A 17,789-nucleotide genomic window follows, 5' to 3' on the forward strand; every position below is an offset into this window, starting at 1 on the left:
TCTGCTTGGTTGATAGCCTGCTGGATCACCTCCAGCGAACGATCAATATCAGCAGAAGTTTCCGGGTGTTGATCATAGTCGATGTTGCTGTCGACCACTTGCTGAAACTGCTGCCAGTCAACGTTGTGGTAATCTTTCCGGGTTGGTTGCCGCTGCGGAGTAACGGAAGCTCCAACCTCCACAACCACCGGATAGTGATCAGAACTCAACTCTTCAAACACCTCAGGATGAGCCACGTTCTCAGCCATATTGGTAATGAAGAAGTCGATGATTGAGTGATTCCCAGACCGAGCCACCCTCGTTGGACGATCCGGACTCACAACGTTGTAGTATCCGTTTTGCAGATCGTTGTGCAGAATCACTCCGTTCCGATTCCTCCTGCTGTTGCCCCAAACTTCATGCTTCGCGTTGAGGTCACCAGCGATGATGTACTTTGCGCTCCGCCGTGTCAGCTTCTGGATATCGCTCTTCAGTTTTGCTGCTGAACCATCTCTGGAATTCACCTGACGTGGGCAGTATGCAGCAATGAAGAGTACTGGGCCAACCGAAGTGGGAATTTCCACCCCAACGGCCTCGATGATGTCCAGCTTGAAGTGTGGCAGCCGGCGTGGCTTGAGATCACGATGAACAGCGACAAGCACACCTCCTCCTCCAGAGGTGGTCCTATCGAGCTGCGTCGCGATCTTGTAGTTTTGCAGATAAACTTTTTCACCGGGCTTCAGATGAGTTTCCGTGATGGCAGCTACGTCGATCTCCTTCTCGCGAAGAAAATCCACCAGCTCAAAGTTCTTCCTCCTAATGGAGCAAGCGTTCCAATTCAGCAGCTTGAGGGACCTACGATCCATACTGGATGACGAACGAGGTCAGCACTTCAATCTGCTGGGTCTTGGTTTTGCATCCACGCAGTGCAGCGGACATCTGTTTGAAAATATTGAGGAGTTCGGTTGAGGTGTAAAGATCATTACCATTTTCCTCAACTGCTGGTTCTTGGGTTGGTCTTGGCTCCTGGCTGAAGCCCGGTGGTGGCGGTCTCGGCTCCTGGCTGGAACCCGGCCGTGGATGATTCATCTCAGCTCTCTTCCTGGGATCCAACGGCAACGGTGCCAAGTTCGGGACCTGGCGTCGCGGTTGAAGAGGTGGAAAATTTTGCTCCACCAGGGCTGGAGGAGTTCTACGACGCTGAGGCTGATTCTTCGTCGATGCTTGCTGCCGAATTTTCACGAACTCAGCTCTCTTGGGGCACTTTCGGTCGGTTGACGAGTGCTCACCGTTGCAGTTGAGGCACTTCACCAGCGAATCTTGGATGCACTGGGATGTGATGTGCGCATCGGTACCACATTTGGCGCAACGACGCTTCAGGTGGCAGTTCTTACCTCCGTGCCCGAAACCCAGGCAGTTGAAGCATTGTGTGACGTCACGATGCACTGGTCGGTATCGCTCCCACGACACGATAATGTTGAAAACCGCTCGAATTGCCTTCAGCTCAGGAAGCGTCGTCGATCCCTTAGCCAAATGCAGCAGGTAGAGCTGGTCACGGTACTTGATGTCTTTGTTGCGTCGGCTCATTTTGTGCACGGCCAACACATCCAGTTTCAAAACTTTTAGCTCGGCAGCTAATTCCTCCACTGGCATGTCGTACAGACCTCTGACGACGATTTTGTACGGCTTATCCATGACGACATCATGGGTAAAGTACTCCGCCTCGTTTTCGGTCAAGTAATCCTTGACCAGTTGATAGTGCTGCCTGGATTGCACCAGCACCTTAAATCCGTCCTGACACAGACGAATGTTGCCTAGGACTTTCCCAGACTTGATGAGTTCAACCAGCCCCGCTCGAAAGTCGATCGTTGCTGCTGATTGCCGCACATAAAAGGAGGCAGTTTCTCCTTTCGCTGTTTCACTTCATTCTCCTTTGCTTCCGCTACCTGGTCCTCGTCAGGCAGTCCAGCAAACTTGTTGTTCTTCAAAAGCTGCTCCTCGTGCGATGAAGAGTTCTCCTCCTCCTCATCCATCGGTACAGTACCGTCGCTCTTTTTCGTCTTTTTGCTGTTCGATGTCACTTCCAAAAGCACCTTCCTTTTGGAAATTCCCGGTTTTTGGCCATCAGTTGAGGCCTCAACCTTCCTTTTGGAAATTCCCACTTTTTTGCCTGCTTGAGCCGCAGGTAGGGCAATATTGCCGGCGTTTTGCGCCGGGACGCGACGAGTCATGTTGATTCAGACAACCTTCACCAACGAATGCTCGGATAACAATGAGGAGTTTGTTTTAAAATGTATCCTCTAACTAGATTTCGAAGTTGAGCTTGTTAGGATTATAGCAGATAAAGCATTTTTATTTTTTAAATGTCATGATATTCTCATAGCAATTGGCTTCAAATCGGAAACGGAATGTATTTTCGGATTCTTCGGAAAGTTATAAATTTTATTTGTTTGTTGTATCTCCAACTTTATGGGTATTTTTAGTAGAACAAATTTAATAAAAAAAAGTTTAAACTTTTGATTCATGTTTCAAATTTATTTAAATTGATAATTTTTAAAACAAAACAAGTTTCATAGAATTTTAGGCACTTTTCGTAATATTTCCATAAAATTAATATGTATTTTGTTAGGAAAAACACATAAACTAAGCTAACTAAACAAAAAGAATGTATTTTTTCATAAAAACTGAAGTAACAACCTTAGTGATGGAATATTTGACGTTAAAATAAATTTGAGTTTCGGATTTAAACAAAATAAAACTATGACTATCAATCAAAGTCACCCCCGAATTCAAAATCAGAATTTTCAACGCATTTATTTTTCTAAACATAGTTGAAAAAAATAAAACACATGGATCTTGTGTGGCTTACCCCAGTACATGTTACAGAAATAATAATCTTGAGACAAACTTAACCAGCTGGATAATATTTCAATAATAAATTGAAGTCTTAGAAGGAGAAAATCTAGTTGCCATTTTTGCATATGGGAAATTTTAGCGAAGATGAGCGGTGTACAGAGAGTGAGAGTACGATACAAATTCAAATTCTTAAAATAAATTTTGATTTCAAAATAAAAGTAAGTAGACTCTCAAGATTAAAATTGAATCCTTAAACATTCTAGTCAAAAAGCCAATAATCTCAACCTCCTTAAACGACACACCTTTCCGTACGATAAACCCCAAAACCGCACAAAAAAACTTAATCCCAGGTTCTGTCCCGCAAAGCTGCAACTTCCCACACACAGAAAGCCCGAAGGATCAACATATAACTTGACCAGAACCAGATATATCCTGGCCAGAAAACGTATGTCCTCTTCCCCCCATACTCATATCAAGGATGCCCAAGTCACGCAAGTGAGAGCGAGCGATTTTCGGGAATTGTCCAACTCTTACCGGCCCCCTGGTCTTATCTTGCCGGGCCACCGGGATGATGGAATCTGCACAGAAAACCGAACACCAAACGAACACATGTCGACAATCACCCGGCCAGTTTGCCAGTTTGGTTTGTTGTGGCCTTCCGAGGGAGGAGAGAACGTATATCACTAGCTGGATCCGTTTTGGGAAGAAGCACGGGGGGGGGGGGGTCACCTGGCTAATAGTTTAAATTTTATAAAGTGAAAAGGCTCTCCTGGACAACTGGACAACGGTATTCGGTTTGCCCGGGGAAGGGGGTTGAGACACTGCAAGCCAAACGGAGAAAAAGGCTAAAGAGGTATTATCGAGTTAACATTGAGGATTACACTTCATATTTCATATCATTTGTGGAAGACCACTCTCCGGGTCCCAGAGCACTCGTTCCTCGTTGTCGACGAGAGTGCAATTCTTTGGGTTGGGACGGAGGAGGAAGTTTTGGTCAGCTTGGGCCAACTGCCGCCTCCGTACGAATAAAATTCTCTTCGGTATCCGGAAGAGGACACCGACCGAGGAGTGCACACAAACGAGGAAAAACGTTTATTATTATGAACAGTATCAGTCGTTATACATTCGTAAATACCTTAATCTTTATCAAAAAGGGGTTAATTAAAACATTCTTCCGTGCCGGTTCTTTTCTCCGCACCAGGCACTTCATCATGTATGGAAACGCTTTTCCCTGTTTTCCTTCCCCCCGAACGGAAAACTCTCTAATAGAATCTGACGGTTGAAGCACTGCCGGGGGATCAAATAGTTTGACGCAGACAGGCGAAGCGAGGCAAAAGATTAAAAATTAGTGCGCGCAAGTTTTTCCTTTCTCCTCAAGACCCGGACCGAGCCAGCCAGCCAAATCCGGCGCTCCAAACTCTTCCCAAGTGTAAAATGTTGTTACAATTATTTAAGGAAAAGCGTGTTATGCAAATTAAAACGCTTCTTTTCGGGGCGCCCTCTTGTGCACTCTTAACTATACTTAAGATCTTATGGAGTGCCCTGCCACCCCCCCGGAGCTCTTCACACATTACTTCCAGCGTCCTAAAGTAAGTGTAGTGTTCTCGGCTGCACGGTTGGCTTGCCTCATCTTGCTTAAGATCGAGTTCTTGACACCTCCTCCCTCACTTGGCCGAACTAGCACGGTGGGTTTAAATGTGAATTTGTCGATTTTGAATGTCTAGAACAATGAAGATTTGAGTAATTTTAAACAATCACTTGCGTACAAGCTTTGAAGACTTGCATGCAATCATCACCATAAAAGTCACTGACATCTAGCGGTGACTAGATGCAACTTGGTACAAATGCTTTTAAAGCGATTAAATTCCAATAAATTCCTCTCAAAAACCCCACTGTGCAGTCCTCCCATCCAGTTTGGCGTGTTTTCGTAAAATTCGCAAAGCTTGCCAAAATCCACTCTCTCCTTATTGTGTGCTCCTAGTTCGAGAAGCACAACATCACTGTGCCAGCAGCCAGCACGGTGAGTCCAGGAAGGAGGAAACTAGTCCGATGAGGATTTTTCCTACACGGAAGTGGGAAAAACTTCCCGTTTAATCACAACAGCTTCCCATCGTCGTCTTCGATGCTAAACTTGCGTGCAAATCGACGTTGTAATGCTGTCTTGTCGCACGTCGCTTTTCGACGTTCCGCGAAAAACGCGTTTCAATGTTTGACCTTGCATAAACAAGAGCACGCAACGTAAACAATAACAAACACGTTTTGTTTGGTTGACAATTCTGTGCATTGCCTCGAAGTTTGGTTGAATTTGGGTGCCGGAGTTCCGGTTTACGGTAGCTGGGCATGCACGTGTGTCAAACGCGTTCTGGCCTTAAATCCCTTTGACCAGTTGTCGCATTTGCAGAAAGTTTCAGGGTGTGTCAATATAGCATGGCAAGGAATTCTTTCATACGAAGAGTGACAACAATGCACGGAGTTTTTTCGAAGAGTGACAACAAAGCACGGAATTTTGGGGATCTATGAAGCTGCAAAAAATTGCATTCTTAACTGAATCTGACCCAAAATGCACATGCGCCAGAATAGCTCGAAGCCGACGAAATCTTCATGTGAACCGACAACGGGTGTCTTAGCAGTGCTCGGATGAGTTTTCATGAGTCCCCAAGCGACCTCGCGGTCACCCCAGCCTAATTGACAATATTCAATTAGTTCCTGGTCAGCTCAAAGCCTTCGCTTTAAACCAGTTCATCGTGTCCAGCGCTGAGGTTTATTTTTCGCGACTCAGCTCCGCTGAAGAAGGAGGCCTTACGTCGTCGTCCAAAGACGTGCACGATATGTGGAACAAAGTCGGGACACAGCCAGGAAGAACGGAGAGGATTATAAATTTTAATACTTTGTGTGTTTCGAAATCGCCAACCTGGCCGGCGACTGGGTGCGGTGTGGTTTGAGGTTACGTTTAAGGCAATAAGCAAACACACGTTTTAGATCCTTCGACTAAGGGGATGTGACTGTGACTATGTTGCCGGACACGTATATTTGTAATGATATAATGTGATTAGGAATTTTGCAACCTGGGCTAATACTTTGATTTTTTTCTTCTACCTCGACTTTGCTTTCACAGGGGATTATAAAGCAAAGTGATTTATATTTCAAGCCCGGTGGTACTTTCGGTCACCAAAGCGCTGTTGCTGTTGGGAGAGGAGACGACTTTAAAAATCAATTATCGATCCGTTTGCACTTGTTGCGGGAGTCTGAAAGGTGACCAGAGTACAAGGTGCTACTAAGTCTTACCGGAAACCGGACTGATTAGCCCGTCACGATGTGCAACTGTCGGTCGCGTTGAAGTGCACTCACCTGGAATAAGAGACAGAGATTGGAGGAGTGTTAGTTTGGGTTAAATTGGGTGGAAAATTTAATTTCATCAACATTTAATTTCACAGCAGACAACTTTGACCGGAGGGGAGCAGCTTCGCCAAATTAAAAGTTAAATATTGTTTCATTTTAGTCTAAACACTAACAGAAAGTTTTGCCAACTGCCGAAAACTAATTTTGCCCAAAATTTTCCCAAAAGTCTACACAGATAAATATTTATTCACCCTCTCGGCTAATCTCGTTCAACCCCGCACCCACACCTAATTTTCCTCCAGCCCGAGATATCACACAAAAGTCTAATTAATTTACATTAGTGGGAGCGAATCAATCGCCTCCGGCGACGAAGTCAAAAACTGAGCCGGCCAAAAGTTGTTCGGAAATTGTTCGTGGAACGAACCCCCAAAATTAGCTCAACCAAACTGGTGAGTTAGCGCTTGGACTGTGCATGTCCTGTGTGAATCAGGACAACGCACAAGACGCTTGTCTTGATGTGTGCTCGACTCGTTCTAACAGGATTAAGGCATCCGGGCGGATTTGTCGGAAAATCCTCACCAAAGCACATACACACACACATACGGGCAAAATTCGCAAGGAAACAGTATCGTTGCTGAGGAGAAGGAAAAGCTCTGCTGCAAGCAGTTGAAGGCTGTCGGTGGAGATGTTGTTGTTGATTGTGTCGAAGATGGAGAGGAGGAGTACTTCCAGAGGACTATATCAACGGGAACGGGTGAGAATAAGGATGACGTCTTTGGGTTGTGAGGGAAGTGAGCGTGTGTGAGTCTGTTTTATGTGTGAATTGAAGAAGTGTTGCTACCAGTTTAGAGGAAGATTTTTGAGCAAAAATCTACACAAAATTGTCTCTTTTTGGCTTACCTATGTGATTATAACAATTTTATATTAAAACATGTGTCATTCTGGAAAGTGCAAAATTTTGTGGAGCTAAGCAACTACTTTTTTGATGAAATCTTACCTCAATTAAAGACACCATGATCCGAAAATACCTCAAAAAGAATATGAACAACCTGGGTCATGTTTAAAATTTGGTTTACATTAATTTTACAGAGGTATTTTGAATCAATTTACGATTAGCAAACATTAATCGTTTTTGATTTTAATTAAAATCAAATCTTGTGATCATGAAAATTAATTGTATAAGTATTGTAGCAATTTGCTTCCAACAATTTTGGTTTGATTTTTTTTACAATTTATGACTTAAACATGAATTCGACAATTCTTGCTACTTGAAGTTAACAAAAGGTTTGAAAATTTGTCTCCATTTATAGAACGTAATTATATTGTTTTAATCAATTTTAATAATCCTCTGAAACCAAACTAAGTAGAAAAAACACAATTTATGTTTCAAGCTTCTTTAGTTTTTTTGCTAAAGCATTTGATTGTGAGGATTAAAGTTTATGTATCCAGAAATTTGGTTCACTTGTTTGAAGTTGACTTTATTTTGGCTTTATTTGATTTTTTTTTGATAATATTTGGAATATAATCGTTGTTTTTCCTTATATGACTGGAAAATAAATTCAAATTTTATTGTTTGTGTTTGATTTTTTATTATTTCTTGCAAATTAGATGTTTTGACAAAAAAAAACAAATATAGAACACATTCTTGAAGTTCCTTCGTAATGACAGGAAAATTCTGGAAAGACAAAACGGCCAACTTTTCTCTATTAAAAATAACAGTAACGAAAAGAAATACTTTTCGAAACAAGGCAAAAAAGTTAATGTTGAAAAGTGGAACTTTTCAGAACTCGTATAGAAAACGGATAGTTTTCAATATTTTTTTATTTGAACTGTGGAATGGTGTTTTTTGGAATTGCAAAAGGGTGTACATTAGGGTGCCCAGAATATGGGACTTTTTTTCAAAACCTCGCTCCACAAGCTGAATATTGTTCCTTGAGCTATTTTAGGACGCTGGATTAAATATGAGCGAAATTGGATAACGTTTACCCATTGATACTCGAAGGTGAAGTTTGTATGGGAAAAATCGAAAAAATGTATGGAAAACACAATTTTCTTACGGTTTGGTCTGCACGATGCGCTTCTTACATCCAAATATTCCCAAAAGTGAGATTCTCATTGGAAATTTAATGCTCTACAATTTTGTAGAACACACCAAAGCTGTAAAACTCGATCCTGAAAAGTTATTAGCGATTTAAAAATGTCATTTTTGTATGAAAATCATTTTTTTCACCAACTTCAGGCTCGGGTATCAATGGGTTAATCTCAACCAATTTCGCTCAAAATTTACTCAGATGCTTAAAATAACCCAAAAAACCGTTTTTCGCTTGTGGAGCAGGGGGTCATTTTTTCTGGGCACCCTAGTGTACATGCAACTCGTTGCGAAACTTGATTTTCATCATGAATAAATGTACGACTCATACTGCAACTTTTCGCAACTTGTTGCATAACTACAATTACTTACAAATGAAACTCAAAACTCATGGCAATAAATGTTTGATAATTTTTGTTTATTATTTGCATGAATAAACATTTTTTTCAAATTCACGCTTTTTTATTTTTAAAACATTTTTTAAACGATATTAGGCCGATGCAAATATTTTTAAACGATTTTGTCCCTCGGCTCTGGCCGGAATCGAGGGGGGGCAAAAAAATAAAAAAATATAAATATTAAAATAACATGCCATAGTTTCAACATTTGCATGGAAAAAGTGTTTTAAAATGTATTTTACACTAGTTCAGTTGTTTTGCAATAAAAGTTTTCAAAAAGTGTAAAATTTGACGAAAACAAAAAAAATAGCGAAAAAAAAAACTTTATCGATAGTAGACATCGAAAATTTTCAAAAATTCAAAAGATTTTTAAATCAACCCAAACATGCTAAAAATGATTCCAAATGCAGGGGAATTCATTTTAAATTGATTTTAACTAATTGCACTTAAATTTTCATAAAAATATTGAAGTTTTTTGAAAAAATATTTTTTTGCCCCCTGATTTTTCGGGCCAACTTTGAAGGGGGGGGAGACAGCAATAAATTTGTATGAATTTTCATTAGGTTGGAATTTTTAAGTGTGAAGAACTGAAAACGTACGAAAAAGTACAAAATACTGTGTGTTTTTAATGGACAGATGAGTCAGATGACACCAAACTTGAAAAGATCTTTAAGAAATTTTGAAATTTTACAGTACAATTCTCCAATTTTGACAAAAAAAAAATCTATTTTTTTTTTGTTTCTGAAAATTTCAGCAAGGTATCGAACGGAGCAAAATTTCCTTTGAACTGTTCATTGCATTGAAATTTTTTGTGCAAAATTCTTTAATTTTCAAAATCACCTTTATTAAACACTCAAATTTACCATATTTGAAAAACGAAGATCATTCTGCGTGTATCCTCCAGAGCAAGCAGCAGTGAATTGCTCAGAGCTCTAAAAGTTTTTTCGAATTTTCCGCCGCAATCGACCGTGATTACCCGCGAGTTTGCTTTACCAGCATGCCGAAGGCCGGCCGTGGCCGTGGCAGTTCGAGTGCGGCCTCGAAAAACCCGCGAAGTTCGTCTACCGGCCGAGTGCAAAAAGATAAACAAAACAACGCCGCCGCGTCGTCCGCCATCGCGCAGGGGAGCGTGTGCGCTGATGGATTCAATCCGGAGTTATTACACGCTAATTACCGTGTCCAGGATCGCAGCCCTATAAGAAGCAGACTCCGTTCAGGTACTTCCGGCAATCTGTCCACCGGTGGCGCATCAACATCTGCCAACATTCCCACCAGTAACAAGTTCGCGAGGCTGAGTGACGAGGAAAGCTACAACAACAACACCGACGGTAGCAGCACTACCGACGACGACGACGACGATGGACGTGCACGTAAAAAAGGTAGTACGACAAAAAAAGTTAATTCTCCGAAGGAACGGCGACCACCTCCAATTTTTGTTTTGGATACGTTGGCGGACGATGTTGACGAGTTGCTGGAAGGCCTCAATATAGTCTGAAAATTGGCAAATCGAAAGTTCAAGTGATTACTTTCACCAAAAAGAATTTCGATCTGGTGGTGAAAGAACTGAAGCGTAGCAACTTCAAGTTCTACACATTCGATCCAGTTGAGAAGACCGCTGTTAAGGTAGTCCTGCAGGGCTACCAAGACCGCCCAATCGCCGACCTGAAGGGACACCTCTCGGGTGCCGGAATAACGCCACGGGAGATAAAAGTGCTCTCGCGCAAGACAACAGTCACAGGTACGCACACTCTGTACCTGTTGTACTTCGACCGCGGCACCGTCAAAATCCAAGATCTGCGTCGGACTAAGGCGTTGGACGGTTTTTGGGTAAACTGGCGGTTTTACTCAAAAAATCCAATGGACGTAGCACAATGCCACCGTTGCCAGAAGTTCGGCCACGGCTCTCGGAACTGCAACCTCCCGCCCCGCTGCGTGAAGTGCGGTGAAACACACCTCTCGGAGAAGTGTGCACTGCCGTGCAAGGCGGACTTGGGGGACAAGGCAGAGCAAACCAAGGCGCGCATTAAGTGCGCCAACTGTGACGGCAACCATACCGGTAATTACCGCGGATGCATCGCGCGCAAGGCCTACCTCGAGGAGCAGGAAAAGAGGAAGAAGAAAGCAGCAGCATCCCACCCTTCTCAGCGGAATACGAGCTCTACCGTTCCTGCAGCTGGACAGCGTACGGTTCCAGCGGACAACCCAGCGTTCCCTCCTGGATGGGGGCGATCGTTCGCCAGCGTGGTCGCTGCCGGTAGCGGCGATGCGGCCCAGCAAGAAGTATCCGGAGAAGATCTCTTCACCTTGCCGGAGTTCTTTGCTCTAGCGGGTGAGATGATGACGCGGTTTCGGACCTGCCGTAACAAGGCGGAGCAATTTCTGGCCCTCGGGGAGCTAATGATTAAGCACATCTACAATAGATAAAAAAAACTGTGATCTAGTTTAAGCTTTTTCTATTTCTATCCCCTTTCCTTTGCAATTTCAGTAAGTTTTTTTCTAAAAATTTTCTTACTCTTGGTAATCTCGAAGTTATAAGCAATGATCGTGCCAAAATGGATTGAGATTTAACACACAGCTGAAAGGAACTCCAAAACTCTGTTATGTACTGCGAATGAACTGATTGTTACATGATTATTCACTAATAAAACCGAATTGAAATTGAAAATTGAAAAACGAAGATCAAACGACGCAGAATCGTTGTAAAAACTCTATACAATATAAATTTAGATTTTTTTTTTTCTTCAGTTGGCATAATAAAACATCAAACCACAAAGAACACAGAGGCGTCAATATTTCAAAATATGAGTTTTTTTTACAGAAAAAGTTGAAAAATAGTGGAAATTTAAACTAAAATAGCGTTGCATCGAAATGTTGTAAACCATGGAAATATGGTTGTGATATTGTGTTTAGTCTTTAACGCTTAAAACACATTATACTGAAAATCCATTCAAATTTTTGCGTCGTTTGATGATTAACCCTCTACTGCCCAATTTTTTTTCGAAAACTTTTATTTTTCCTGTGTTTAGGAGGTCATTTTGAGCAACTTTTGTTCTACGGAAAACTTTACTTCACTTGTTTTATGTTTTTCTTGTTTCATTTTTAAGTATATTAATTGGCATTTTTCTTGTTTAGTTAATGTTTGTTTTTGGTAGTATTTGACCTATTTTACCACCTCCTCTCATTACATTTAACCTATCTATTTTTTTTCATGTTTTTACATTTTCTGCTACAAAATGGTATTATCATCATTTAAATTATAAAAAAACGTATAGGCACAGTCAGGGACACTAGAAAAATTACTGCTTACTTATTTTTACTTAATATATAGGAAATCTTAGCAAAAAAACAGCCAAAGTTGACCACTAAGAAATTTTTTTTTTAAACATTGACAAAGTCACATAAAACAAGTAAAACTTCCAACCCAAAAAAAATCCTTAAATTTGAAGAGTTTTTCTTTCCAATACTTTTTAAAGATCAAAAATTGGCTGAAAAATTGATTTTTGGCGATTTTTTAAATCGAAGCCCGTCTAAAGGCGGGGTTGGGTTGTAGAGGGTTTAATTATCGAAATTTGATTTTATGTCTTTAAGCTGTTTTTTGTTAGAATAATATCAATTCAATCTAAAATCTCAAATGTAGCAAAAATCTTTTCAAAATCATGGCTCGTTTGATACCCACATTGAAACCCAACCATTAGTGGTTGCGAATACTGGAACGTCAAAAAGTTACGTGTGACAAGATAGCATGACGGCGACGAAATGCTTTGACAAAACTTGGACCTACATTTATGGGTTCATGGTTGATCACCAGCGTGCCCTGCTCATGGAGCAATGTGAGGCAACCATATGAGGTAATTAGAAATTACGTCATTTAAGGATAACCCCCCGGATTTGAAATGGCTCTTATTGACTTTCTAACTAAAAAAATATTTCTTTATTGGAAACTTACACACTATTGTTAAGTTTCTTTGACTTCTCCATGACTAAAAATACATTTAATAAAGGTTTCATTCTCCAGTAGTAACAAGATTAGGAAGGATCTAAGATTAGGGTGGATATGATACTGTCTTACTTCCTCCAACCAATCTCCCTACGGAAATCCTCCCCTAACTGTGCGTCTTGATTTTCAACCCCCGACTTGCCTCATTGGCAAGATTTGTTGCCAGTTCATTAGAGTAGATTACGCGTCGCTCCTTCCTTTCCATACTGTGCACAGCACAAAACAAAATCTCAAATCGCATTCGACTGCATTTCACGGCTGATTGCATTGTGAGTTTCTTTCCTGCTCGATTCCTGACTTCCTGGAGATCTTGTGGACCCCATCAATGTTTCAGCACCTCCCGGAAAATCACATTTTGCCGAAGAGCAAAGTTCAAATTTTTTATTCAAATCCTCCGCTTTCTTCGACAACGACGACGACGTCTTTTGGAAGGTCTTAGAATTTCTTAGAGTCCCAGTGCCAGGAGGAGGACGTGTCTTCGTTTGTGACATTTCTTCGTATCTTTATTGGGAGGGGCGCTTCTAACCGTCTTAGAGCGGTCTTGCCGGCAAAGAGATGCTGACAGGTCAGCGCAGTAGGACCGAAATTGGCCGCCGTCAAGACAGTTTCACAAGTCGGTATCGATGACACCGAGAGGGTGGCTAGATAAGATTTATACAAGATTCAATCAAATCCCACCAGAAACGAACAAAACGGCACGGCATTCGGCACACACAAAAGGGGGAGAAAATTATCTTAGACAGTGTGTGTGCTTGTCGGTGGTCGTCTTCGACAGTGCAAAGATCCAAATTGACCTCACCTGAGGGGGACTTAAGGTCTGCCTTCTTCTGCGTGTCCTCTTCTTCGTCTCGAACGGGGATGCTAAGTATGATATATTCGTTTAATACTTTATAGCAGCTCACAGCCGGGGCCAGATGCGAAAAGAAGATCTTTATAATTTCACTTTGTCGGGTCGTCACCGGGTGATGTCTCCGGTTCTGGTCTGTGGAGCTGAGGAAAATCTCCGTATGCAGATGGGAGCATTTTGCGGTGACCTGCGCTCCTCCTTGGACGGTGCACACGTGGTAGATCTCTTCACGTGGTGTGGGCGGACGGGTTGTCAATATCTGTTTCAAGGCGGAGACCTTAAGATACTGGTGGTTCGATAGTTGAGAGCGCTGTGATGTTTGAGAATAGCCAAGTGGAGGTTTTAAGACGTTCGAACTAAATTCTGATTTTAAACAACATTTGAACTAACTTTGAGCTAAGGCAAGCGGCTTAAAATTAATAGATCGAAATATCGACTGTTTTATAACCAAATATTGTTATAATAAAAAAAAATAAAGCTTCTTTATTCGAGTTAAAAATGTTGCTAAAGTTAATTTATTAGTGAATATTCTAAAGCTCTTTGTAAAAAAACGAATGACCTGTTAAGGTTAGAGTCACATTAATAAAATAAACAACAGTTTGTAAAAAAAAACGCCTCAAAACATATTTTAGCTCCCAGGTACTCTTGCATCAAGGTGTAAAATAGCACCAGCATTATGCAGTATATGCATTGCAAAACATGCACGTGCAGACTTAACATAATCACCCACTTGATGCCGTTTACAAGCGAAACCCCCACCGCGTGAAATCATCTGTTTTGATAACCCCCTTTACTGCCGCTTATACATCCACACACACACACAAATCCAATCCCCCACCTGTTATTTATCCTTATCCCATTCGTAGGTCGCTCAGCTCTCTCACTTTTCCTCGCTCTCTCTCTCTCTTCTTCCATTCTGCTTCACACCGGAAAATGAGCACATATGATTTCTCTCTTTCTCTCTCCCCAAACTCGCACTCCGCTGGAAATCCTCGCTCTTTCGTGTTTCGCATCTCTCTTGTTTTTTGCTCGAGTTTCCACCTCTGTTCCATTTTGGCGGGAAAACTCCGCGCCCAAAACAGTTGGCGCTCCTTCCACCCACTACACCACCCATGTGGATTCCCCCCTTTCAGGTATGGGCAGGGGATTAACCATCACAACCAAGCTCGGAGTTTTCGGGGGTAGGATTGCCCGCCCCAACAAAGTTGGGTGAGAGGAGAGGTGGCAAAACAGCGGCAGCAACGGCGAAGGATTAACACATACTAGGAATTAGAGCATTAGCGATGAAGCTTTACCTAGGATTAGGCGCCGCAGCACCGAAATGGCACTTTGCGCGCGCTTTTGGCCATTCATTCACGGGCACACGTGGAGCGGGAGATGGTACAGGGGGTTGGGGGAGGAAAATCGTATCGATTTGGGCTCGCATATGGGTGGTCAAACGGCTTGAATTTGGTTTGAGTTTTTGTTTTTTTTTTTGAAGACCATCAAAATCGTATGTTTTAGCGTTAGCGTTGGTTCCCAGATGGGTTTGGGGTTTTTATGGATCAGAGCTAACTGGGAGGGGTGGTGGAGGTCTTTGCTAGATTCGGGCTATGATAGTTATTCTATGTTGTTGATGGTTTTTTCGACTGTTTATTTGAATTTAACGGTTCCAGGCGTAGTGGTTGCAGGGAAAAAGTTGAGTTTATCTCCCGGCAGACCTGCAAACAGCTTGCGAGGGAAGGGTATAAAAGTTAACCTTTAATGCACTGCATTGAATCAATGAGCAAACCATACTAAAATAACAATTAGTTTAGGTGAACAATCGAAGTCAATGTTTTTTTCATCAGAATTTCAATTTATATTTTTAAATAAAACAAATATGTCTAGTTAAAACTAATCAAGCAATTCAAACAAATGATCAATATTAAAGTTTGAATTGTCAAGCTAAATTACCAACACGTTCAAATAAAAAGAATCATAAGTAATTAATACTATTATGCAATACAGTTACAATAAAAAAAAGTTTGGAAAATTTTCCAATAAATGAAAAAAAACATAAATCTGTCAAATGATTTGTCATGAAAGAAATAAGAATTATTTTATATTTAAAAAAACTTTCAGTAAGGGAAAAAATCACGAGAGTGTGAAAATAATTGAAAATTGTTAAGAAAATTTATTTTTGGACGAAAAAAATGCTTTTTTAATCATGTCAATGCCAATTAGATTTCAAAGTGCTCCCTTTAAAAGCATTTCCAAAAAGTTAAGGACAAAAATATTTCATGGTTAAAAATTAATTTATCTTTTTTATATAACTGTGAACTGTAGAACTTTTTGTTTCAATATATTTTTTAAAATTTGTTTTGAAATTCAATCGTATTTTTGTACTTCTTAAGACCTTGACCAGAGCCAAGTGACTTTTTTTCAAAAATGTGTCAAAAAATTAAATGGTAAAAAATACATTATCATTTTTTAAAATGATTTTAAAGGCGATGTTGGTTTAATTTTGCTTAGCTTATTTTGATGAAATGTTTGTATTCGCCCAAAGTTGACTGAATAAAAAATAGAAAAGAAAGAATCAGTCTCGTATTTTCATATTTTGAGCGAAAATTTAAATTCAAACGGAAAATGATGGAAAATGAGGAAAAATTACGAAAACGAGAAAAATCAACCTTTGTGATAACTTCAAAATTTCAGCCATGACATAAGCTTTTATTGGTACCAGCGATGCCAACTCTGGGGGGGGGGGGCATGGTTCTTTTTGACCCCCTTAAAATTAGGCTAGGAAGGCAGCCCATACGTTGTGCCCTTTATAAATTTTGTATGAAAAATATTCTTATTTATATATGAAAAATAAATTTCACAGAAATATATTAAAAAAAAAAAAAATTTAACTGCAACATTGTTTGTTTAAAAAACACGCAAAAAATCTGTTGAAATTGTAAAATCCATGTTCAATAACTGTTGCTGCCAAAATTGATGACATTTTTTGAACATTTTATTTACAATTGTCTGGATTTCGTTAGAAAAATTATCAAATCGACAACGTTGTGATGACGCCACAGTAAGTTTAGTAATGAGAGCACAGAGACATCGGTATTAATTTGAGAGATATCGTCAAAATGCAGATAAATTTCTTATTTTTAGGCAATTTCGAAAAGTAAATTTTAAATACTTTCAAATGAATTTGAGACAAAAACCGTTTCATACCATTTTTAGCCAAAAAACACAATTGTTAAAAAAAAACAAATTTTTGAAGACCAGCGAACCGTTTAAGTTAAAAATTACAATTTCAAAAAAAGTCTGAAACAATTCCACATAAAAATCTAAAACAAAAACAGAAAAAGTAATAAGGTCAGTATGAAAAAAGTCTCTTCAAAATTTTGGCAAAAATATACTAAAAATAGAAAATTTTCAGGAAAAAAACTTTTTTCACTGGTTTCTAAGCATTGAGAATTGCATTTTACAAATGACATTGAGCAAGCATTTTTAATCATATGTTGAATTTTGCATTTCTTTCAAATTATGATGATTTTTTTTTAAATTTCATAGATTTTTTAAAATTTCTATGATTTTAATGGTTTTTAGAATTTCATTTTTTTTAATTTCTTGATTTCTTAAAACTTGTCAAACTTTATTGAATCATTTGAATCTCGTTTTTAATTTTTTTATTTCTTGGATTTTTCAAATTTTTCATTGTAGCTTCCTGAAACTCTTGGATTTTTTAGAATACTCATTATTTATTTATTTTATGCGTTTCAAAAATATTTATTTATTTTAGCTTTAAAATCTAATTTTCTCAGATTTTTTTAAAAATGAAACTCGCTGATTATTAAATTACGGAATTTGCTTTTAATGTGTCTTGTCACTCCAAGCAATCAAAAATAAGACTTTTTGATAAAATACGCCTGAATAACTTTTTGTTGATTTTTTCCCAAATTTCTTGGGTATCTAGATTTTTTAGTGATTCATTTTAATTTCTTTAATTTTATTAGATTATTAGAAATTTTCCGAATTTACAAACAAAAATAATACCTCTTTGCTAAGTACGCTTGAATAACGTTTTTTATTTATCAAATTTTCTTCAATTTTTCAAGCCAGTTTTAATTTTTTTAATTATTTGTATTTTATGAAAATATTTAATTTTCTCAAATTTCGTAAATTCCTCGAAGTCTTAAATTTCTTGAACTTCATTAAATTATTTAAATTTCTTGATTTTTCAATTTCTTAACTTTATAAATTTTTTATGTCCTATATTCCTGCTTTTAAGCAAAAATAAATACTTTTAATAAAGTACGCTTGAAT

General features: G+C 39.5%; 1 protein-coding gene across 5 annotated transcripts in view; it reads right to left on the minus strand.

Annotated features, from left to right (window-relative positions):
• The window catches only part of LOC6037143, a 185,027-nt gene that overhangs the window by 35,580 nt on the left and 131,658 nt on the right, over window positions 1-17,789 (minus strand). For 2 of the 5 annotated variants that reach the window (XM_038261947.1, XM_038261946.1), the window contains one exon: window positions 6,121-6,183. The exons of the other annotated variants lie outside the window; for them this stretch is intronic. In XM_038261947.1, the coding sequence (XP_038117875.1) occupies window positions 6,121-6,183 (63 nt within the window). The remainder of the gene's footprint in view (window positions 1-6,120; window positions 6,184-17,789) is intronic. 5 annotated transcript variants of the gene reach the window in all.

The sequence above is a fragment of the Culex quinquefasciatus genome, chromosome 3 (genome assembly GCF_015732765.1).
Source record: "Culex quinquefasciatus strain JHB chromosome 3, VPISU_Cqui_1.0_pri_paternal, whole genome shotgun sequence".
Classification (NCBI taxonomy): Eukaryota; Metazoa; Arthropoda; class Insecta; order Diptera; family Culicidae; genus Culex; species Culex quinquefasciatus.